This window comes from Phocoena sinus, chromosome 5, assembly GCF_008692025.1.
Source record: "Phocoena sinus isolate mPhoSin1 chromosome 5, mPhoSin1.pri, whole genome shotgun sequence".
Lineage (NCBI taxonomy): Eukaryota > Metazoa > Chordata > Mammalia > Artiodactyla > Phocoenidae > Phocoena > Phocoena sinus.
Genome location: NC_045767.1, coordinates 76,991,138 through 77,015,116, shown reverse-complemented (window position 1 = coordinate 77,015,116; position 23,979 = coordinate 76,991,138). Strand labels below are relative to the sequence as shown.

The 23,979-nt window shown below is 39.3% G+C and overlaps 2 protein-coding genes across 2 annotated transcripts in view; one reads left to right on the top strand and one right to left on the bottom strand.

The window, feature by feature from the left end:
• The window catches only part of PAICS (phosphoribosylaminoimidazole carboxylase and phosphoribosylaminoimidazolesuccinocarboxamide synthase), a 37,685-nt gene extending 23,706 nt beyond the window's left edge, over window positions 1-13,979 (bottom strand). Inside the window, exons 1-5 of the mRNA XM_032633692.1 lie at window positions 13,831-13,979; window positions 13,449-13,514; window positions 11,257-11,393; window positions 7,065-7,131; window positions 2,580-2,777 (exon numbers count right to left, since the gene is read on the bottom strand). Coding sequence (XP_032489583.1) covers window positions 2,580-2,777; window positions 7,065-7,131; window positions 11,257-11,393; window positions 13,449-13,514; window positions 13,831-13,900 — 538 coding nt within the window. The 5' untranslated portion in view covers window positions 13,901-13,979. The remainder of the gene's footprint in view (window positions 1-2,579; window positions 2,778-7,064; window positions 7,132-11,256; window positions 11,394-13,448; window positions 13,515-13,830) is intronic.
• Window positions 7,788-23,979, top strand: part of PPAT (phosphoribosyl pyrophosphate amidotransferase) — a 36,751-nt gene continuing 20,559 nt past the window's right edge. Inside the window, exon 1 of the mRNA XM_032633693.1 lies at window positions 7,788-8,086. Within this exon, the coding sequence (XP_032489584.1) occupies window positions 7,959-8,086 (128 nt within the window). The 5' untranslated portion in view covers window positions 7,788-7,958. The remainder of the gene's footprint in view (window positions 8,087-23,979) is intronic.

Below are 23,979 nucleotides of genomic sequence, written 5' to 3'. Positions count from 1 at the left end.
CAGTCTTTTACAGTTTGCTCATGAGTGACAGAGAAAACTAGAATTGTGATTTACTGATGCTCATTCTGGTGCTTTTTCCATTCGAATTTCTAGAAATATCTTAATTTGGAATATATGCCTGTTTATAAAGAAAGCAGTTCTATTTTACTTTTTTAATAAACTTATTTTTTATTATTCTTTTATTTTAATTTTATTTTTGGCCGCATTGGGTCTTCGTTGCTATACGCAGGCTTTCTCTAGTTGCAACAAGCAGGGGCTACTCTTTATTGCGGTGCATGGGCTTCTCATTGTGGTGGCTTCTCGTGTTGTGGGGCATGGGCTCTAGGCACGTGGGTTTTAGTAGCTGTGGCACGCGAGCTCAGCAGTTGTGGCTCGCAGGCTCTAGAGCACAGGCTCAGCAGTTGTGGTGCATGGGCTTAGTTGCTCCATGGCATGTGGGATCTTCCCAGACCAGGGCTTGAACCCATGATCCCTGCATTGGCAGGTGGATTCTTAACCACTGCGTCACTAGGGAAGCCCCAAGAAAGCAGTTTTAAATAGACCACTGATGGTCAACTAGACATAGCATTTAACTACTAGCAAGTAAAAATTACATAAGGCTTAACAGAACTCTTAATCCATACCCTAAAACTAATCATCTAAGAATTTTTAAAACCTTAGATTTTCCACAGTATATAAAACCTAGAAAACACCTTTCAGCATTTCTCGTGAACCAAGTAAGTTTTAGCTATGTTAAGTGTGCCAAATAGATGACTGCTGGAGTACTTCACATGGATGACCAACCTTCCCAGCTGCATGCAGGACTTTGAGAGTCAAAACTGGATCACCCTAATTCACCTGTCCTTAAGCCCTGGCAAGTACACTGAATAGGTGCCTTATTAAATAAGCAAATAAAAACTTGGGCCTGTACTTACCCCCCATTACTTAAATGCATATATATGATCCCATAGATGGGTACAATTACTATGGGGACACAGAAGCTAGTTGTATTGTTAACAGCTTATAGTATTAGCAACTATAAACCATTTTAATATGTATGGGGAGGAGATAACTTGTGAGGTTAAAAAATGGAGCACTTATTTGTACTGCAAAAGAAACCTAATATTAGTTTGATGCTCTCTCTAGAAATCTACTCAGTCATTGGGAAACCACCAATCAAGGAGGCTTTGAAGTAAAAATCCTGGGTTGTATTACTTATGAACTGAGGGAGGTGCTTTAAATTTACAGCAATATTTTCACCCTCAATGTATAGAGGGATTTATGATATGGATGACAATTTAGGTTGTCAAGTAAACATATTTTTTACACACTAATTAAAAATGTGAAACAGGGTACTCTGTAAGAGGCAAAACTACTCAAGAACCTATTCTGTATTGACGGAATGGGTTTAACTTGAATTACCTTGTTATTTTGTGGAAGGCAGATCTATCTTCACTGGAAACAAAGGTATTAAATTCCCCTTTGGATTTAAGAAAGAGTAATTAATTAACTTTTAATTACTAATAATTAAGATTAATGCTTACTGGAAAATCTAAGAAATGTGAGGGCAACTGGGAATATTGGAAGTAAATGGAGACAATGATATTAAACTGAAAAATTAGAACTGGAAGGATAAAGAACAAAGCTTTTACTTTACAGATAAGGAACTGGAGGCTTCACACATTGAATGATCCAAGGCACAGAGTCTCTTACACTGTAGGCAAAGAGCTCAAATCTTTTGTTAGCTGAGATTTTATACACTACAGACCAATCAGCTTTTGCCTGAATCCCTGCAGAAAAACCGTTATCCTAATTTCCCTTCTTTCACTCCAAACGCCCTCCACAGAATGTTTTGATCTGAATTTCATCTTTTGAATAGATTTCTCTATTGGAAATCATCTTCATTCAGCTTTAGAGCAGGAGGTAACCCTGCAGATCTTGATCTAGTCCAAATCTCTCACTTGGGGTATGGCAGGATGAGAAGGTGTGGTTGCAGTACTCAATTACTTTTTAGGGCTTTCAAGTAGAAGAGGGATTTGAAGTTCTGTATAATCTCCAATGGGTGGAGCAAATTTATATAGAATTTTAGGGACTAAATTTCAATTCATCAATTAGAGCTGCCAAACACCAGAATGTGCTTCTTTCACAGGTTAAGTTCCTTAAGTTCCTTCATAGGTAAGCCTCTCCTAAGATGTCCTAGCAGAGGAAAGCTGCAGAAATACATGCCAGACAAAGACTATAGCAAACTGTTAAGATTCCTTTTAACTAACTGAATGATACTACTTAAGTAATTCCAAACCAAGTAAAGTGTTACAGTGAAATTTAAGTTTCTGGTTTAATTTAAATAAGTTTAGCATGTGAAGCATCCCCAAACATGTTGTTAAACCAGATAATGCCATCTCCCCATTAAAGAGATCAGAGTGGTACAGGAGGCTGTAGGGGGAGTCACTTATCTGCTTCCTATAACAACTGAAAAAAAAAAAAATCAACTGGTTATCAACATCTTATTTATCCAAACAATGTCATTTCCTGATGAAAAGGACCAGTATGTATATGTGAGAAAGAACATGAAGGGGGAGGCTACTGGGAGAGCCACTCACCTGCTTCCTGTAACAGCTGAAAAATACAACTGGTAATTTTATTTGAGATTGCAGCTTTTCCTTCAAGGTGATTCTTCCTGGCTGCATTTCCTGCTGTAATCTGGTCCTTGGACTGCAGGAGGACTTTTCCTGGACTATCCAACAATTCATAGACTTCTTTTGTTTTACCCTCATAGAGTTTTTTACCAATCTTCAGTACTGTGGAAATAAAACAGAAACATCAGATTTCAGGAAGTTTCGTAGAGAAGATAATTCAGAAGACTAAATTGTCTAGAACGATGAATCAGTGAACATAGCATAATTAAATAATTTTAATAAAAATGAACTCATCTGCATAGAACCTTACATTCTACAATTTTTAATGCATCATCATCACATTTCATTCATAAAATTTTGTGATGAATTTTAATTATGTAAATAATTATATAGATTAGGAAACTAAGTATCAAAAAGTAGAGGTCACACAGTTAAGAAAGAGCAGAGGGCTTCCCTGGTGGCGCAGTGGTTGGGGGTCCGCCTGCCGATGCAGGGGGCGCGGGTTCGTGCCCCGGTCCGGGAGGATCCCGCGTGCCGCGGAGCGGCTGGGCCCGTGAGCCATGGCCGCTGAGCCTGCGCGTCCGGAGCCTGTGCTCCGCAGCGGAAGAGACCGCAACCGGGAGAGGCCCCCGTACCGCAAAAAAAAAAAAAAAAAAAAAAGAAAGAGCAGAGCCAGAAAAAACCCTGTCTTCCAATATCTAATGCTGTGTCATGCTCTTTTCACTATCAACCTGCCTCTCTCACAACAAAACTGAAGTAGAATTAGTTAAAATACATTAAAATTAATGCAACAACATGAGTAGTTTCATATATGTTCTCACAATACAATAACTAAACTAGCTTGCAGGTAAAAAAATGCTGTATTTTTCCCGTCTTCTGCTTTCCATGGCAGGCAAAATGGGAAAGTTCAGCCAGATGTTTCTTTTTTTTTTTTTTTTTTGCGCAGTACACAGGCCTCTCACTGTTGTAGCCTCTCCCGTTGCGGAGCAACAGGCTCCGGACACACAGGCTCAGCGGCCATGGCTCATGGGCCCAGCTGCCCCACGGCATGTGGGATCTTCCCAGACCGGGGCACGAACCCGTGTCCCCTGCATCGGCAGGCGGACTCTCAACTGCTGAGCCACCAGGGAAGACCCAGATGTGTTTCTTGATTTCAAGTTAATGTGCAAGAGGGGGCACCTCCACCCACTGAAGTTAGCCCATTTGGAAGAACCCCCCCATCCTTGATCCCCTCTCCTCACTAACAGCTATAGAAAACTGTGAGAAGTAAGGACAAGAGAATCCAATTTTGATGCAGGTCATCACACCTAAAGAAAAGTAGACTTGGGTCATTAGAAAGAATGATTTTGATGAAGATCAGAGATAATAGACATTTAAGGACTTAAAATTTCCAAGAGGAGAAATCACCCCTCATTCTCCCCAAACATCGACTCATTCTCAGTGTCTGCAGTTTTTAGTGTCCATGTGCCAGGTACTAGGGATGTACCAGTAAACCGAGTTCCTGCTCTCAAGTGACTGGAGTCTGAGGGAAGCTGAAATTAAACATCATAATAAGTATAATGTGAGAAATACACAGACTATGGGATCACAGGTTCATAGCAGGATCACTTAACCTAACCTCTGATGTCTAGACGTCAAAGAAAGAAGTCTAGAACAAAGTGAGGATTAGGCTGAGATCTGAGGAATAGTCAAAATTTAGCTGGAAGACGGCAAGGGGTAGAGACTGGTGGTGAAAAAGACCAGGGGATGAAAGAGCACCTGGCAGAACTTCAGTATGTTTGGAGGACTGTGTGTGTACACTGCTGTTGGGGGTGAAGGGGTGGGGCATGGGATCAGGTAGCAGCTAAGGAGTAGAAAGGGAAGGCAGGAGATAAGCCTGAGGAATTGGGCAGGGATCACATCACCAGTTAATGAAGGTAACGATTAAACAAAACAGTTACAATTCAGTTTAATAGTTGCCACTGCAGGGTACCTAATTCAGAGGATGAATTCCCATCCTCTTAATGTAATGTCTTGATTCACTGACAAGGTTTAAAAGGTCCTTCCAAGAATGGAGTCCCAGCTCAGGGCTCCAAATTCAGATTTCTCTATTCCCTTCCTAGAACTCCAACTTTGTAACTGAATCTCTATATCCTCCTCTCAGGCTTCTAACATGCTCTTCCCTAGGCCTGAAACACTGTTTCCTTCCCTTCCATTTCACTAACTCACCCTTGGGGTCTCACAAGCCATGCTGACTGAGTTTACACTTTATCCTAGGAGCAACTATAAAGCTTTTAAGTACTTCAGTAAAATGACAGAGTTTCTATATTAGAAAGACCATTATGGCTGCTGTGTGGAGAATGAAATGAGGAAGGGGTGGGTGGAAGAAAACTAGAGACTGAGAGACCACTTACGATGCTGTGGCAGCAATCCAGGCAAGAAATGTCCTGGTCTAAAGAAAAAACAGTTGGGTAAGACTCAAGATATTTAAAAGGTAAAAGTTTTTATAACAATTGACTCAATAGGGGGGATAAAAGAAGGGAAAGTTAAGATGTTGCCTGGGTTAGATAATCTGTACCTACTGCTCCTCTCTCTCGATTTATTTGAAGTGGTATGTATGTATGTATGTATTTATTTACATATGGCCTTGCCGTGCAGCTTGTGGGATCTTAGTTCCCCAACCAGGGATCGAACCTGTGCCCCTTGCAATGGAAGCAAGGAGTCCTAACCACTGGCCCGCCAGGGAATTCCCTGAATTGGTATTTATTACTTAATTTTTAAACAGGGTAGGAATTTCAACTAATGGATAGAAATAACGTAACATCATAGGAGACATCTGCTATAAGTGCCAAAATGCCTGCTACAAATTCATAGATGAATTCAGAAGAGATTGATGAGGACTGAGAATAATTCATAGGGCTGACATTTAAGAGTATTGAAAAGTACAGAACTTCCACAAAGAGGTAAGAACATCTAGGACTGTGCTGTCCAATAAGGTAGTCACTAGCCACATGTGGCTATGAAATACTTGAAATGTGGCTACTCCAAATTGAAATGATGTAAGTTAAGCGTAAAATACACAGTGAATTTCAATATGAAAAAAAGGTTTGCAAAAATCACAATTTTTTATATTGATTACATGTTGAAATGATACTGCTTTGGATATATTGGGTTAAATAATATATATTAAAAACCAGTTCACCTGTTTCTTTTTACTTTTTAAAATGTGGCTACTAGAAAACAAAGTTACATAGTGTGTCACATTATATTTCTATTAGACAGCACTGTTCTAGAAGAAACAGCAAAAACAAACATAGAGAAGAGTAAACTTGGTGAATTAACCTGCCTGGAATGTAGGCTTAGGATTCATAAGAGAGAAAAACCTAAGTAAGGGTTGAAGAGGTAGGAAGGAAGCAGTATGCAGGATGTGAATGAAAAGTTCTTCAGAATGGATTTCAATAGCTTTCGCATTGCCAGAGAACATTTTTGGGCAATGAAGTGCCATTTAGAAACCATAAAAGTGAAAATTTGGAATAATGAACCTGCCAAAAAAAAAATGCAAGATGGAAGGAAGTGGAAGAGCAAAGATTTTAGAGATCTGTCAGTTTAGAGGTATGGCAGGGAAAATTCTGGTCTAACGCATTGATTTTATGGAGTTGTTACTTGTTATCAGGACCATTTTGTTCAGTCTATAGTTTTTTACCTAAATTTAATTTTTCTATGTGGAAGAGAATGTAGTGACTGGCCAACACAAGGAATTTGGTTCACAGTAAGTATGGGGGATGGGGGAAAACGTTTTACAGTAAAAATAGCACAAACGATCTTTCCTGAGTATCCTAATCACGAGTGGCCAAAATGATTATATAAATATGGAATATAATAAGTGCAAAGCGAAGGAAGGAAACTTTTCCCTGGTGGTTTTGTAACTCTCCAAAGCCATCACTGGCATAAAAAGGCTAAAAACACACACAAAATCTGCACAGAAAATAGCAAATTTTTCAGAAGGTTCAATTATTAACTTTCTGGAATAGCAGGTTATTATTAGCCTAACAGGAGAAAGCAAGACTTTGGTTTCAAGAGTCAACACTAGATGCTCCTGCGATTGTTTTGCAATATCTACTGATGGCAAACGCGATTTCCAAGCACGTCTCCAACCCCTGGACATTTCTCTTCCTAATGACCCTTTGCGCCTTTCCCCCATCCCAGAAGCAGTTCTGGATGTTTCAGAAAGTTCGGAGGCCCGGGAGCGCTTTGTTTCCGACGCACCGCTCTGCAGCGCCTGGGCCACGTGCCCGCCAGCCCAGTGGCCTAGTGGGGCGGGTGCAGGGAGACCGGGTTCTGCCCGGGGAAGGCTGCCGTCGGGGCCGCGGAGCGCGCACGTGCCGGCGTGAACCCTCGAGCTCAAGGCAGAGGGGCAGGAAGACCGTGGATGGCAGGAGGTCCCAAGTCCTGGGGACGCCTGTTACTCACCCTCTGCTGTCGCCATTATCCGGAGTGGTCTGGAAGCAGCGGCAGCTCTAGGAAAAGAGGCAGGACTCTGGAAAAGAGGAGTGATCAGAGAGGTTCACGGGGCGGGGAAAGGAGACACGGCCCACAGACACGCCCCCGCCGGGGCCACGTAACCCAGAGTGCCCTCTCGCGTTCTCTTCGAGCACCACCGCGGTGACGGAACCTCGGGGGTCTCTGCGGATCGAGAGGAACTTGGACTCCGGGAGCCAGCACCTTCCGCAAGATTCCCGCCGCGCAGGCGCAGCGACGCGGACCGTACCCCGCCCTGCGCGGGCGCAGTTCCAGGAAAGAGGAAAAGTGGCGCGCACTGGCGGCCCCTCCCCACCCTACAGCAGCTCGCTGACTTGGCCCCCTCCTCCGCAGCGAGAGTGGCTCAGAGGTTGGAGCATACCAAGTAGTGACGGCCTGGGGGAAAGCATGTGGGGAGGGACATACAAAATTTACATCCTGTAAGACAGAAATGACGTTAACCCCGCTAGTCTCATCATCTCAGTCTTGGGTATTGGAAAATAACGGAGATTTCCACGTGCAGAAAAATGATCTTCCCCCAGGGCTCCGGTGGAGGGCTAGCTCCACCCCCACAGGGCCTTTGACTCCGCCCCTCAGCCGCGGAGCCTCTCCCTCCGTCCTCGGTCATTGGTGGGCCTGTAGGGGCGGGGCAGGGTGGCGGTGGGCGAGCTAATCACTCTCACTTAGGGAAAGCACGCGCCGCCGCAGTAGCGAGGGTCGAGCCGCTGGTTAGGAAGCGGCTGCAGCTGGCCCGAGCTTCTGAGGCTTACAGGCCGAACGAACAACTGGTTGGTGCTTAGACCCCTGCCGCAGCGGCGGGTCCCTCCACGTGCTTTCGGCGGCGACATGGAGCTGGAGGAGTTGGGGATCCGAGAGGAATGTGGCGTGTTCGGATGCATCGCCTCAGGAGAGTGGCCCACGCAGCTCGATGTGCCGCATGTGATCACTCTGGGACTCGTGGGGCTGCAGCACCGGTGAGCGACTGGGTGAGGGGTGGGGATGGCGGCGCGTGTGCTTCTCCATCTGCCCGAGCCGCTTCCCGCGGCCGGAGTTGGCGATCTCGCGGGCGCTTGAGGACCGGAGGCCGGATCTCTCTCTTACCTGGACGGGTACCTGCCTGTGGCGTCCACCGATTGCCAAGGAGTGCGCGGGGGCTACCTTGCCTCCCTGGATTTCAGCCTGTCCCCCGCAACTCTTCATGCTCTTTAGGGGCTCTCCCCTCTCTTCCGGTGTCGTGCACCCCTGCTTGGTCTGGCCAGTTTATAAGGCTCCGATTCGCTTGGACTAGCCCAGTCGGGATTCTTTCTTGACTGCTTGCGAGTTTTAATCTCCCAGAGCCTGGAGCTGTTCTTGTGATAGGCTTGTGTGGGGTGACTGCTGTTCCAGGACCTACAATACACCTTGAGGTTTCGCGCGGAGACTGCAGCCACCACAAGCTTTTGTTTGCAAGGGCAGAGCTACTGGGCAGTTTGTGTATTTGAACGTAGGCATAGCTGTGGGAATTTAGGGATTCAAACCCGGGGAAGCTGAATTAGCTTGGTGTTCGAAAGGAACTACCGGTTCTAGATCTCATCTGAATTAACAGAAAATACCCCAATCGCAGGGAAGAGTGCCTCTGCAAAAAATTCATTGGTAAACGTTTTAGATAAGAATGAAGAGGTTGGTAGTAAGGAAATGCCAAAATAACTCCCCTCTTTAAAAGAGGGAGAGGAAAGTAGTTCCTGTCTGACAAGATACACATTGACTTTGAAAAACTGATAGATCCTTTGAGTTAAAAAATAACTGCTTCTGTGATCTTTCCACTTCCTACTAACTGAACTAACTGGAAGTTGATATAAACAAATTCTTAAGAAATATAAACCTAAGTTTGGCATTATCACTGAAAGTATTACAAAGTTTCCATAAGGCAATACCTCAGCAACAACTTCTAGAACAGTTAAGGAACTTGGCAATAATGCTTATGGGCAGTATGAGAGCAATATGTATAAATGCATTACAAATGATTAGCTTTCCCTCACCAAACTTAAATTAGAAGTAGTCTCAGCTTTTTTCAGGGTCCTGAATACTTGAGTTTGAGTTTCACATCTTGTGTACTCCCTGTTTACTAAGAGCTGAGAGTAACTTAGAATCTGGGATGAATCAAAAAGAATATTTCTAGTTTGACTTACTCTAATCTTGGATAATTGTGGGTTAACCATGATAGAAATCTTATTTTAAAATACATTTACATTATTGAGAGGATTATATATAATCCAAGGAAAAACTAAAAGCTATTCGTATGGTAGTCCAGAGCAACATTAGTTTATAACATTCTTCGGAGAAGTTATTGTGGATAATCTGTCATGGGAAGAGGTATAAAAAACAAGGGATCTTTAGAATTGCCTGGTGGTCTGTGAGAAAGAAATGAACTGACCTTGAATTTTTTTTTTAACTATTTATTTTTTAGCTAAAATAACTCAGAAAGTTCATCCCAAGATCTCCTCTTTAAATGTGTGTGTAAAGAAGAGGGGGGTGATTTTTTTTTTTTTTTAATGAATAACTTCATTCCTAACTACATGCACTTTTCTGCAGTGACTTTTAAGTGAAAGAATTATGAGATTAGATAATACAAGGTAAGGGCAATAAAAATGTGATTACTACATGATGGTAGAGAAAATTAAATGGATTCTATCAGGCTGCTTATTTGATGGAGCAAGTATTTGTTAAACTGTAGTATTGAAAATTGACCTTGTGATATTTTCAATAATAGTGGCAAAAAAACCCAGTAGCTTCTGGGGGAGAAAGATGTTAATGGAAAACTATTTACATTTTCCTTGTGTAGGCATAGAATCATTAAGGTTCATTGAGAGGGCTGGTTCTTGCCCATAATCCTATCCAATTCAAAATATTAAATTAGCAAAAGTCCTCACCCTTTAGGGAAACTGATTCTGATTCTAAGAATATGAAACTTCTTTATGCCTAGAAGATAAAATCTTCTGCTTCTCTAAGCTCGTAAGTAGGGGTCGAAGGTTAAGAAATAATGTTTTTAATGGAATGGTTAAACAACAAGGTCTTACTGTATAGCACAGGGAACTATATTCCATATCCTGTGGTACCAATAATGGAAAAGAATATGAAAAAGAATGTATGTATATGTATAACTGAATCACTTTGCTGTACAGCAGAAGTTAACCCAACATTGTAAATCAACTATACTTCAATAAAATAAACTAACAAAAAATGTTTTTATATGGCATTGAATCAAGGAATGTCAAAATTAGAAGCCTAGATAGGTTGTTATATTTTAATATAGAGTTACTTATATACAGTGTACACTGGCAAGTGGTGGTTTGTTGCAGAAGGCTCTATCTACCTCCTCACCTTCCTCCACTCAATGGCTAGTTTTAAAACAACAGCAACAAGATTCAATTGATTTTTTCCCCCCATTTTTGATGAAGGGATTTATCCCTTACACGTTTTCTTCCTAAGACATGGAATCTAGAAGGTGAAATTTCTATCACTTTTGCATTGTATTTGGTTCTGTTTTTGTCTTAGGCATAGACATTAAGTGTCAGGGATAACAGAACACCTGAAAGTTGTAATGTTATGTATTTTATATATAAAAACAAATGGAGTATCAATTACAAGACAGTCATGTACTGGATGCTTAATTCAGATGGGTTCGTCCAGAAGTACTTCTTTTTAGTAGTCTGGCTATTTGCAGATTTATACCATAGCTCTACTTTCTGTCAGGGGGACTTTTCAATGTTAAACTAACTAGTTGTCCTCTTCAGCTGTAAAACTGTGTGTGCATGCTTGTTCATGCCAGATTCATATAATCACCAAGTGCTTTTTCAGCCCTAAATATATTAGTTCAGTGGTTTGCACAATTCTGGACAAATCACACACCCCCTCACAGATCAGAAATCTTTAAACCACAGTCACATTTTACGGAGACTAGAATGACATGGACATATTTGAAGGTTCCATAAAAGGAATTACTAAAATTTCATAGATTTATCCCATGAATCCACTGGTTAGCCTTTCCTTGGTTAGTTAGGAGATGAAAATGCCTTTCAGTGAATTATCATTTCCCTGGGTTAGGAATTGAACCCTACAACTGATAAACATTTTCATACTTTTTCTAAAAATTTATGACATTTACCTGATGAAGTTGGGTCACGTAGGGGGTCTCCTGACTGCAAAAACATTCTGTACAATCTTTTGGTTCTGTTGTTCTTTGAGGAAACTGATTTGCAGTCATCTCAGGAGCAGTTTTCTTAAGAGATACTGCCGCTGGTTCTGCAAACAGAGTATATAACGTATCAGTAGAAAGGCACTTGCGAGATAGAGAGATGCACTCAGACCAACCTGGGGAATTAGTTACCAGTTATCTTCATTTAGTTTGTTGGAGAACACAGGAGTAGGTTATCAGAGAACTTGCTTTGAGTTGCATATTAAGCCTGGAGTTAACTTTTTTGATTTTTACCTCTCAGAAATAATGACCAAACATGTTACATTCCTATAGTGTTTTACACTCCCTTAGTTGGAAAAGTGACTTATCCCCAAAAGGGTTCTAAAGTACTACTGCTTTGTCATTCTGGTGAGTATTAGGAACAGCCTGTTTAAATAAGACTTGAAATCTAGTCCCAAGTTTGCTAGTAACAGTTTGATCTTGGTCAAGTCTCCTTAATTTCTGAGTCTGGTTTCTTACCTGTTGGGTGAGACTTATGTATTTTAAAGGTCCAGTGCACAAATTCAGTGTATTGGGAATGATACTTTTGTGTGGTTAATCCTTAGCAGTTTCCCTTTTCAATAGCATATCCATTAAAGGGCATTAAGAGAAGGCAAACATGGGGCAACTCGTCTGATTTGTAATTTATGTCAAAAAATGGAGAATAAAATCTTCAGCTCACTTGAGGTACAAGCATTGTTGGCAGGGCTGGGGGGCAGTGGATTCCTGCTATTCTCTAATACTTTATTCAAAAAATATTTGCTGAGCTCTTCCTGTGTGTATGCAAGGCACTAGGAATACTGTACTACACAGGGCTGATGTGGTCCCTGCCCCTCACAGAGAGGCAATGGAGCAACAGCACAGACTTCTTTATGCCTCCATTTCCTCCTCTGTAAATTGGGGGTGATGATAACACCTATACCTCATAGGGTTGTAGTAGGGATTAAATGCGTTAATATATAAAGTGCTTAGAACAGTGCCTGGATATATGCATACCCAGTGACCCTGCATCCCACTCTCGGGTGTATACTCCACAGAGACGCATACATGTTTATTGGGAGACATGCACAAGAATTTTTATAGCAGTATTATTCATAGTAGCCCCAATTTGGAAACATTGGATAAAGAAGGTAGTGCGATGTATGTTCCTATAATGGAAAATTCTACGGCAATAAAAAAGAACAAACTCCTGCTACAAGTAAAATCATGGATGAATGTCACAAACAATGTTGTGTAAAAGAAGCTCGACATTAAAAAATACATACTAAAGAAAAAACATACTGTATGATTCTAAAACTAATCTGTGGTGATAGAAGTCAGAATATTGATAACCGTTATGGGAGCTAAGAGGATGATTAATGATGAAGGGGGGCCTCTAGGGTGCTGGTAATGTTTTATATCTTGACTTGAGTAGTAGTTCCATAGATGTCTTCACTTTGTAAAAACTGAGCTCTTTAACTATTTATGTGAACTCAAAACAATTCGATAAATTATAAATCTATATGCTAAAGTTGGATCATCTTAGAGATCCAGAGAGATGCAGTCATTTGCTCCGTGTTGAATTTTTCAGGTAAAGGGAGACTAGAACTCAGGTTTTCTGAGTCTCAGACCAGTGCTTTTTCTTATATTCTCCGTTTTTCTTCTCTATGCTATACTATATTATGTTACATTTTCTGATACTTATAATGGGTCAGTTTGGAATTACAGCTCCATAATTAGCTGGCTTCTGCGTTTGGCTTATTTGTAGAATTATCAATACTAAAATGTCACAGCCATTGCTGGCTACCTTTGGAGAAAACCAAAATTCAGAACTTACTAGTTTGTGGGGGGTTTTCCTTTTACATCCTAGTCTTCTAATAGCAATCACTAAAAAGTGTAATTTAAAGGCTCATGATAAATGCATAGCTGTGCAGAAATTTCTGATCTGGGAAAGTTTCTGTTTACTTTCTTACTTTCACTCTTAATAAGCTATGAAAGAAATCATTTTTCAGCATTTTTTGCTCTCACACAACTCAAACAATATAGTCTAATTTGTCAAGGACAGGAATAAACATCTCTGATCAGGAAAAAGCTACAGAAGTTTTTCTCAGTGTGGAAAAAGGTGGCATTTCTCAGACTCTTACCGTCTTCATGTGCTTTTCTCTTGATTCTCAAAGTTCTTGGGGTTTTGGTATGACTTTCAAATAATTCTTAAATGAGAACATAGGAGAAGAATCATTATATGACATCGTCTGAAATACATTAGTCTTCAAGCATTCAAATACACTAAAGTTAGAACATTTAAGCAGTTGGACAGATGAAGAATGAGTTTAAGAATTAGGAATATTTTGGTACAAGATTTGAAATTCTTGACTTATATTAGGTATGTGATTTATAATAATTTAGGGGGTCATTTGAACATAAAATAGTGTTAGGAATTTACTATTGAAGAATATCTTGCTAAGTTAAATGCAAAGAGGAAAGTTTATAGTATTTTCATTTTGAAAGGGTCACTTCCAAGGTTACCATGTTTCCATTTGGCAGTTCTGAGAGATGGTTGTCTTAGGAGGCCATCAATTTCTTCATAAAATCTCATTTTTCCTTGAGGGTTGCCAGTTTTCTTTTGTAAAACTCTGTATTCATATTTTAAATTTTTGTATTTGGTACGACACTGTTTCCAGTCTCTGTCTATTCCAAACTGCATTAGTCTTCTGGCAATTTCCTCAAATATTTCTTTGTTTCTTGTGGCCCCTTCAAGCATTTGCTTAATTTTTTCGTCAGACCATATGTTTATAAAGTACTCTGACCTCATTGTCACACCAGTGTTTTCCAGCCTCTGTGTTGCTCACTGTTATAATCTGTAAATGACTTTTAGCATCTTCTAAAGGAATATGATTACCTATGAATCGACATGAGTTACAATTATTCAAACTTTTAGATACATCCTGTATTTGAATATCATTCATTTAAAACAACCTGGATTGATGTAAAGCACTGAGAATTTCAGTATAAGGATCATCTTTTTTCATATATTCATATGCAAACAAAATATTTTTTAAATTATAAGGCAGACTAATCCCCAATATTAGTGAGAATATTAGCTGCTTTTCATCAATAGGTATTCTTCATTGGATATTTATGAATATGGAGAGTCTCTGTATTTACAGATTTTTTTTAGTAAGAAGTGGGAATAGGGACTTCTCTGGTGGGGCAGTGGTTAAGAATCTGCCTGCAGGGTACACGGGGTCGAGCCCTGGTCTGGGAAGATCCAACGTGCCGCGGAGCAACTAAGCCCGTGCGCCACAACTACTGAGCCTGCATTCTACAGCCCGCGAGCCACAACTACTGAAGGCCGCGCACCTAGAGCCCGTGCTCCGCAACAAGAGAAGCCACCGCGATGAGAAGCCTGCACAGCACAACGGAGAGTAGCCACGGCTCGCCGCAACTAGAGAAAGCCCGTGCGCAGCAACGAAGACCCAACGCAGCCAAAAATTAAATTAATTAATTAACTTAAAAAAAGAAGTGCGAATAGACATTTTCTTTACTCCCTACCATATTCTCTACCAACTCAGGTATAATGAGGCATTTGGGATAATACATAATAGAGATCTTCCCTGTAACTATTTAAACTGGTATATATTAGATTTTCAGTATCAAAAGAACATTTAAAATTCAACAATGTATATGCTGTACCTGACCCAGTGATACTGTGCAGTGCTGTGGGGCCGCCCACCTCTTCTGAGGCAGTACTTACAGTGTCTTCCTCTGTCAGAAAACAAACAGTAGCAATTTAAATTTGTTGTTCACAGAACCCCAATCTACTTTTGCAATTGAAGATTGTGCTGAAAAAGTGGTAAGACTGGATCCCAGCATCAAAACTGTAACCTCAAAGCCAGGAACATCTGCCATCTGTAACCAAGCTTTGAGATGCCCTTATAGGATTCACCACCAACACCAAAACGTTGGAAGTATTCTGCCTTAAAAGTCTCGAGGCGGTATGCTCTGTTTGGGAGTATGAAAGTGCTTTGTGATCCAATTTGGTAACGTCTTTCACTGTTACATTTTAATGCCTGCCAGAGTCCTCTTACGTATCTTTTTTCATTTGATCCTCATTTTAACTGAGAATGATCCTTATTGCAATACATATAAAGGAATGAAAGACTCATAAGATTTTAAGTGGTTTTAGCAGTTTTCACATTCAGATGTTAACAGCAGATAAGTGATAAATATTTTAAGGAACTTAAAATGCTTAGCCTGGTAGATATAACAGGGATTTATTCTAGTGGACCAGTATGTGTTTAGGATGTTTACAAGTCAGATGTTTGTAATTTGGGGACAGCTCCTCATATGGGTATGTTGGATTGCTATGTTGAAGTACAGCAATGCTGTGACAGTCTTCTTTTATCCCAGCTGTACTTTCCTATACACTGGGACATTTAAAAAGAAAATCTATATTACTATGATTATGTGTCTAGTTGCTTGCAATGATTATTGTAAAATTAGACAAAGATTTGTATTAGTAGATCTGCAAGGCAAAAATGTAGTTAAGAGGGCAGTAAGCATATGCAGCAATGGGTACGTGGAGATTTTATAAACCGTAATATTCTTGTTACTTCAAGGATACTGACTGGTACAATCTGCCACTATGATTCTGATTTCCCAGATCTTATTTGTACTCATTTGTGAATGTGTGCATGTGCACTTGCAGTGTGTATTAACTTCTATAATAATTTTATCACCTTTGTAGGTTTGTGTCTTTACTATCAAGGTCAAGATACTCAACAGTTTCATCAAAAGGTTGCCCTTTTATAACTACACCTACCACCTCCTTCCTTGCCCAAACCTTTCCCCTACCCTTGCCCCAGTGGTTACTTTTGGAGATCCCAAGTCCACGGTAAACTTTGAGCTCAAATCTCATTTCAGCAAAACATGAATTTATACTTAAGTGAACATTTTACTTAAGTGACTAAAACTGTCAGTTCCTAGGCTGAGGCACATGTTCTATTCCGGGAAATAACATTTACAAAGATTAGGTATGATGGAGAAATTTTGAGTAATTAGTTCTAGACAGTAAAATGTCAATGTGGGGGGGGGAGGGAGGAATCCCTAAATTTAGTATCTTTTAAGGAAAGAGGAGCATTTAGTTTCTGTTATGTCCACCCCAACTGTGTGTACGGCAATTCAGTTCTGACACTAACTGCCCAGAATTAGCATCAGACTCTGCAGTTTTAAGGACTCAAATCTTCCACAAGACTGCCTTTACTTCACATGCCGGCCACACTTCTGGCTGCCTGGCTATAAATTCAGGGGGGTGCCATGACCTCCTCAGGTTCAATAAATTTGCTAGAACGACTCTTGAACTTAGGAAAGTGCTATACTTAGGATTACAGTTTTATCGTAAAAGAACTCAGGAACAGCCAAATCAAGAGGCATGTAGGGCAAGACTGAGCCAGTCCAGGATGCAGGATGTGTCACCCTCCCAGCGTATCAATGTGTTCATCCAAGAAGCTCACCTGAGTCAGAGTTTTCATCCACATGATTGATTTATGGCCTGACCTACCTCCTGGAGGTCAGGCTGGGCCAAAATTCCAACTCTCATCACAAGGGTGGTTTTTCTGGTGACCATCCTGAAGCTACCTAGAAACCCACCCTGGATCACCTCATTAGAATTTAAAACAAAAACAACAAAAAAACCCCAAACACTTCTACCACTGGAAATTCCAAAGGTTTTTGAAACTCCGTGCTATGAACTAGGGGCAAAGACCAGACATAAGCTTTATTTTGTCACAGCTTTTTAAAAGTTTATTAAAGTATAAACAGTAAGAATTAGAAAAATGACACCTTTTTATAAGTTGCCTGTGTTTAAATTTATCAGCTTACCTACGTATTAGCTTTTTTTATATACTTATAATTTTTTAAAAGTGCTTAACACTGTTTCATATGACTAAAGTACATTAGAGTATATAATAATTTTACTGCTAAGTTTATCCAAATTGTATACAAAATATACAGAAGTGTTTAAATATTCCATTTTAAAGAAACTAGACTATTCTTCAGTCTGTTAAAAGAAATAAATGAATTGGAGAAAACAAAATGCTTGGCATGCCTTCTGAGATACTATCAATAGATACTTTAATGCCCTCTGCTGGCCATCACATTGCTAATTTTTGTGAAATTGCCAAGCTAGTGAATATTTTAATTTTGGAAATACATTTTACTACAGCCAAAAGGAAAATAGTTTTAAGATTATTCTTAAAAGAACCATGTAGTCTTTCACATGTGAATTTTAGGCTGACGATAAGAGTGGCCTCTAATAGGATATATGTGCTGGTCTCTACCCCTCTGAGTTGATCTACCTGTGACTGTCCTATACTAGAAAGCAGTGACTTTGGCCAGAATGCCAAGGTATTGAGGTATTCTACCTCATTTAAATAGCAACTGATACGGAGATTCATTAAGGCAATTTAATTTCTCCATATTCAGAAAAGACAGGTAGCTAGCTGATAAGATTGTCAAACACAAATTTCCCTTCAGACAACCAGTCCTTTCTCCCGCGGTAGCTTTCTGATTCCTTTTCTCCTCTATTGCCTATGCTCAGACCGGGAGAAAAATAAATTTATTTTAGATCCAAAGAAGTAGTCATTCCGTTTTCATGGGCCATTTCTTTTTTCTTAGGCATAGCCTAAGAGTTCTATGATTCTTCCCAGTGATTGATTAACTTCTTCATATTTCGTTGGTCATACATTTTTTAAGTGATAATTTGCTGGAAGTAGCTGATTTTTCTACCCCAAGTGGAATCAAATTGGATTTTATGTATTACTGTCTTCAGCCGTCTGCTGGTATTACTCTCTAAAACCATGACAACCCGGCTGTGCTTGATGATCTTCTCTAAAAATACAGGTGCCTGAATCCACTCTACAACACACACTAAACCAAAATCTCCAGGAGTTCTAAGTTGGGAACTAATTACTTATCCAGAATTCAGGGGTCCACAGCTTCAGCTGGATTTTTATTTGAAATACGAAAGAAGCTTATAGTATACTTTTAAGGTAGGAAAGTGTTACTTTTGGGAGATCAGTTTTATGACCAAGTGTCAACGTTAACAATATGGAGCAATGGCAACTCCAATAATAATATTTATTAGTAAAATGTATAAAAACAAAATGAGGTGACCTCTACCTATTGATGTGAACTTTTTTTCTAAAGATAAATATCCATGTCTTTAACCTCAACAGAACAATCTTCCAAATAGTGGACTGGCAACTTGTGCATCAAGTGGTATATATTGCAGGTGTGCCTAAAATTCTTGCCTATTTAAATTGTTTTCATACGTATTTAGCTGCTGAGATCCATGTGGGTTTATACCTTTGCTTTTATTTTCACCTGAAAGTTTAAAATATTATTTCTAGAATGACTGTAAACATCCTGTTTCATATTTTCTAAATATATTCCATACTAACATGTAAACATACCAAACAACTTTTTAAAACCTGTCAGTTTACATCTGACTTAATATTTTCCTTTTACATATAAAAAATTATCTTGAGGTGTTGTACTTAAGTGAGTTTTCCAGAGGACTAACAAGCTTACATCTTCTGAATGCTAAAGTTTTTAACTTTTTTCATGGAAATCCTTCTGCCTTATTAAACACTATAAGTAGTAATCTGATTTTAACTCCTAATGACAAGGGCCATTGCAGTGATATCTTTAGAATCCTTAGGAGCACAGAGCTTTGTTTACTTTTGTTGTCTCACTCTAGTCAGCTGCACATTCCTGTCTAGTTAGTCTCCTTAATTTCTCTCCATTTATACCTGTCAGTGTTCTGGCAGCTATCCTTTCTCCCATCAAGCTTTTTATCTGAAGTTTGCCAAGACCGTGGGGCACCTGATTTTTTAATCAGCATTGGTCTTTATACTTTCCAAGGCTATATGAAACTTTGGACTGAAAGACTACATACAAGGTCTGTGATGGCTAGGCTTCTGCTTGGGGGCTTAGTGATCCCCTCTTCCCCCAATTTTGGTTTGTGTAAAAGGCAAACCATCCGATAGGAAACGCACACTCTTCATCCCCTTACTACCCTATACCACAGGGCAGTGGTTCTCAAATTTGAACATATCAGAATCACCTGAAGTACTTACAGATTGCTGGGCCTCACCTTCAGAGTTTCTGATTCTGGATGGGGCCCAAGAATTTGCGTTTTGAATAAGTTCCCAGATGATGCTGATGCCGCTACACTTTGAGAACAACAGCCTTAGGGAACTTTACTGTCATTAATAATTTCCACCTTCCATTTCTGTATTTTGGAAATGTATTATCCAACAGTACTTCATAATGTTATAACATTCTCGTATATGTTCTTTTTTTTTAAATAGATCTTTATTGGAGTATAATTACTTCACAATACTGTGTTAGTTTCTGTGGCACAACAAAGCGAATCAGCCATATGCATACACATGTGCCCATAAAACTCATCATGAAGGCCTCACCCTTATGACCTCATCTAAACCTAATTCTCTCCCAACAGTCCCATCTCCAAATGTAATAACAGCGGGGGTTAGGGCTTCAACATACGAATTTGGGGGTGACACAGTTCAGTCTGTAGCAGCATCTTATAATAACATCTTATGTATTTTGTCACAGACCAAAAAAAAAACCAAAATGAATACTGTTTTACCTGTGCCAGGGCTTTGTCTCATATCTGTCTCTCTTAGGTCTTCTGACATATTACTGACCAAGTCGTCTTCAGCTGCATCTCCAGCAATGACTGTATGAACATAGTGGGATATATGGTGGTTTGTTTTTTATTCACTTTCAGATTTGTGTTTTAAGTTCGATATATTATTTTCCCCTTTAGAGTGAACCTGATACTAAAAACTGTGGTTGTTCACTTTTCTGTAGCTTAGATTCCCCATCCTTAAACATATTTTTTAGTCTTAGGTCACTATAAATATCTGGTGTTACTAGGTCTTCTGACATAAAACTGACAGTCATCTTCAGCTGCACCTCCAGCAATTACTGTAGGAACATAATCAGGCCACTGCTGTTGGGCTACTTGATCGCCAGTTATTTTACATTTTAATTTTAATGGGGGAGATGTATAGTTCTCCAGCAGACCAGTTTCTTTTCTTGTCCACCAGTGAAACATTTGAGGACTTCTCACCACCATTTCCCAATCCTAACTCTCTATCATTTCCCTCTCTTTCCGCTAGACACACACTCATACTCTTTAAGAATTAGGACTGCATTATTTAATGATGTTAAGATCTAGAAACATTATGTTTGGTAGAGGTCTTTAAGAACGTCTTGTCCAGTCTGCCATTTTACATAGTCAGGTCTAGAGGAGAGACTTGTGAGTTCAAAGTTCCACAGAGACTGAGTTAGAACTTGGATTTCCTGACTCCTGGCCTAGAACTCATACAGTTTATTTCATGCTGTCTGTCATGACTTTGTGTATATTGCATCTCAATCCTTTGGGTTAAACTCGTTTTGAAGAACTTTATGATGTGTCCCAGGACAACTCACACTTACATTCTCACAGGTTTTGTATTTTTCTAAGTTTTTCAATGCCCCTTTTCTGTTTACTCATGATTTTACCACAACCGGTATGAAAATTTGCTTTAACTTCTGCCATCTGGAATTGCATTTTTGCTTTATTAAAATTGGTCTTTTTAAACTTCTAGAAATTCAAATTTCTTTCCTCCTTCTGTGTAACTCTACTATTTTCTGTGTTCTGATCAAATATATGTGAAATCTGTTTCATGATAGATTGAGCAATTAGCTTGTTGAATAGCATTTAATGAAACCTATTTAACTTAGACTGTATTCATGTATTGACATTTTTTTATATGGTAGCATGATGTTAAGATTACTTTTCTTTGCCTTCCTACCTGTCTGATCCTCTTCCATTTTTACACTGGCACATCCTGTGGCTTCCTTTCCATCGTGGGATTCCTGTTCTTGTGAGTTGTCTGTTTTACTGTGTCCCAGAATAGCATCCAACTCAGTAAAAAATTTCATACTCTTAGTCATGCCTAGGTCTTGAGCCATTCTTACAATCTTGTATTCATGTTTTAAGTTTTTGTACTTTGTTCTGCACTGCTTCCAGTCTCTCTCTATTCCGAGTTTCTGAAGCTCGGCAGCAATTTGTTCAAATATCCTTTTATTTCTCACTGTTCCCTCTAGTTGTTGTTGTATGCCTTTATCAGACCAGATGCCTATCAGAGCCCTGACTTCTGGCACAGTCCAGTGTTTTCCTCCTTCATTTGCTACAGCTGGAATGAAAGTTGGATTATTAGGGGTTTCCATTATTGGTGGAGAGTTACCTGTACCGGGTGGGGAGGGAAACAGATATATGGGTTACACACGTCAGCTAAGATAAATAATCGGATGCAACATTAGTAAAGGAAGTAATTTTCTCTGTAGGAGATGGAATGTAAATCGTAGCTTAGCTTTTCTCTTAAACTAGTTGGGAAATGGAAGCACAGAACCTGAATCTGTTCCTTACCGTGACAGTGACTGGCTTCAATAAAGCTGTGTTTTTAATTAGTTACATTTCGATCAACTTTCTTCTCTATCGTTTCTTTCTCTTCCATTCCACTCCTTTAGTATGTGGGATGTATGTTAGTATATAGTGAAAGTCGAATATATAATTTTGTAATATTTATTTGTCAAAAGCAATAAATATAATTACATAAAACAGCTTGTTGAAGACAACTTTTTCATGATAGGTGTGAGCAATTTATCTCCTTCCCATGCTTTTTCTTTATCTAATGGTTTCCATTTGCCACATATCAGAATCTCCTAGGGAGCTTTTATAAACCACTGCCCTCACCCCTCATCCCTGGATTGTGATTCTAGTGTGCAGTTCAGTGTTGAGAACCAAGACTATTCATGAATGAAGGGCTTGGAAGAGGCACATTAATAACTGGTGCTTCCTACTCTTTGGGAAAATAAAAGATGTCCCATTGGTTAAAGACCAAATGCCAAAGTGAAATATTATATTCTTTTAATGCAAGGAAATGTGCCAGAAATTTCATAATGCATTAGGCAGAATGTCTCCACTTAGTTATAAATACTTTAATAACTTTGTATTACATCTCTGGTACAGTTTTGCAACTCGTTTTATGATAATGGCATTACTTGACATTATATTGGTTATTTAACAACCCATTATCTCGTTTTTCTCAGATTTCATGTTTAATAAAAACGTAGTTCGGACCTCAGCATCCATAACATTACTCATTAAAAAACACTATAGTAGGGCTTCCCTGGTGGCGCAGTGGTTGAGAGTCCGCCTGCCGATGCAGGGGACACGGGTTTGTGCCCCGGTCCTGGAAGATCCCACATGCCGCGGAGCGGCTGGGCCCGTGAGCCATGGCTGCTGGGCCTGTGTGTCCGGAGCCTGTGCTCCACGGCGGGAGAGGCCACAACAGTGAGAGGCCCGCGTACCTCAAAAAACAAAACAAAACACTATAGTATTTACTTGAGGTAGGGAATTGTTTTTATTTTGTGGTGTATTTAATTTCTTTAAGATGCTTTTCAGTATTTCCATACTTGGATTAACTTTCAATAAGAATTTAGAAGCAAGAAGGAGATTTATGTTGACTTTTTGGGTGAATAAAATCATCCTTGACTTCATTATGGATTTCATATTATTTACTTTCAAATATAAAATTCTGTTTTTCTTACACCCCAGGAATGCTGAAGTCATATGCTCATTAATATTAAGCACTTACTATGTGTAATTTTGGCCATCAGATTCCTTACTATATTTAAAGAATAAAGATTGGAGGTTTGAAGGCTAATATTTCCAGGCAATTTACATTTTGTTAAGGAAATCATTTGTTTTAGAAATGATTTTTTTTTTGTATAGGTTGGTAAAAAAGAGGGAAACATAAATTAATCTTAAGTGTTTCTACCAGGAAAACTCATCCATTTTCTCAGATTTGAAACCAATCTTACTTTCCAATTTGAAATTGGATCAGTTTCACTATATATTTGGCCCACCATACCATACCTACCTAGTTCCATTGGTCTGACATGAGAAACCAAAAGTAAAGGATTTCCTGGGATGTCTTCCTTGTCTACTGATGTAACTGACATTTTGCCTGGAAAGAGAGAATTCCTTTTAGAAATAAGTACAAAGGAAAATTAAAATTGGATTATAACTGATAATGCTAATAGTTTGAGTTGAATTTGTTCATATTCATGAAGGATTATAGATTTAGGTTAGATGCTTTTTGTAATAGTGGTATAATATGGTTTAAATATTTATGTCCATAAAGAGAAATCTAATTTCTTCCATCACATTGACATTTTGAACTTCCACTAGAATTGTTTGCTTCTTTTATAAGTTTCTAGAGATGGTTGTAGTTAGTTTTCAAATTAAATTACATCTTTAAAATGAGGTATTTTCTTTTTTTTGTATTTTAGGTGCTTTAACATAGTCGGCCCTTTAAGTGATACTGGTAATGTGAAAGAGAAATCCTGCAATGAGATAATCAGAAAATCTTGTTTTATTGGCATATATCGTCAAATAGCTGAGTTTGTACATATCTTATGTAACTAGTTGATTGATACATACTAAACTTTCCAGAAATTAATCTAAGTTTTGCTTAAATGGACCAAGGAATGTACCATTTAAAAGAACCATGCCAGCTTTGAAAAATGAAGACA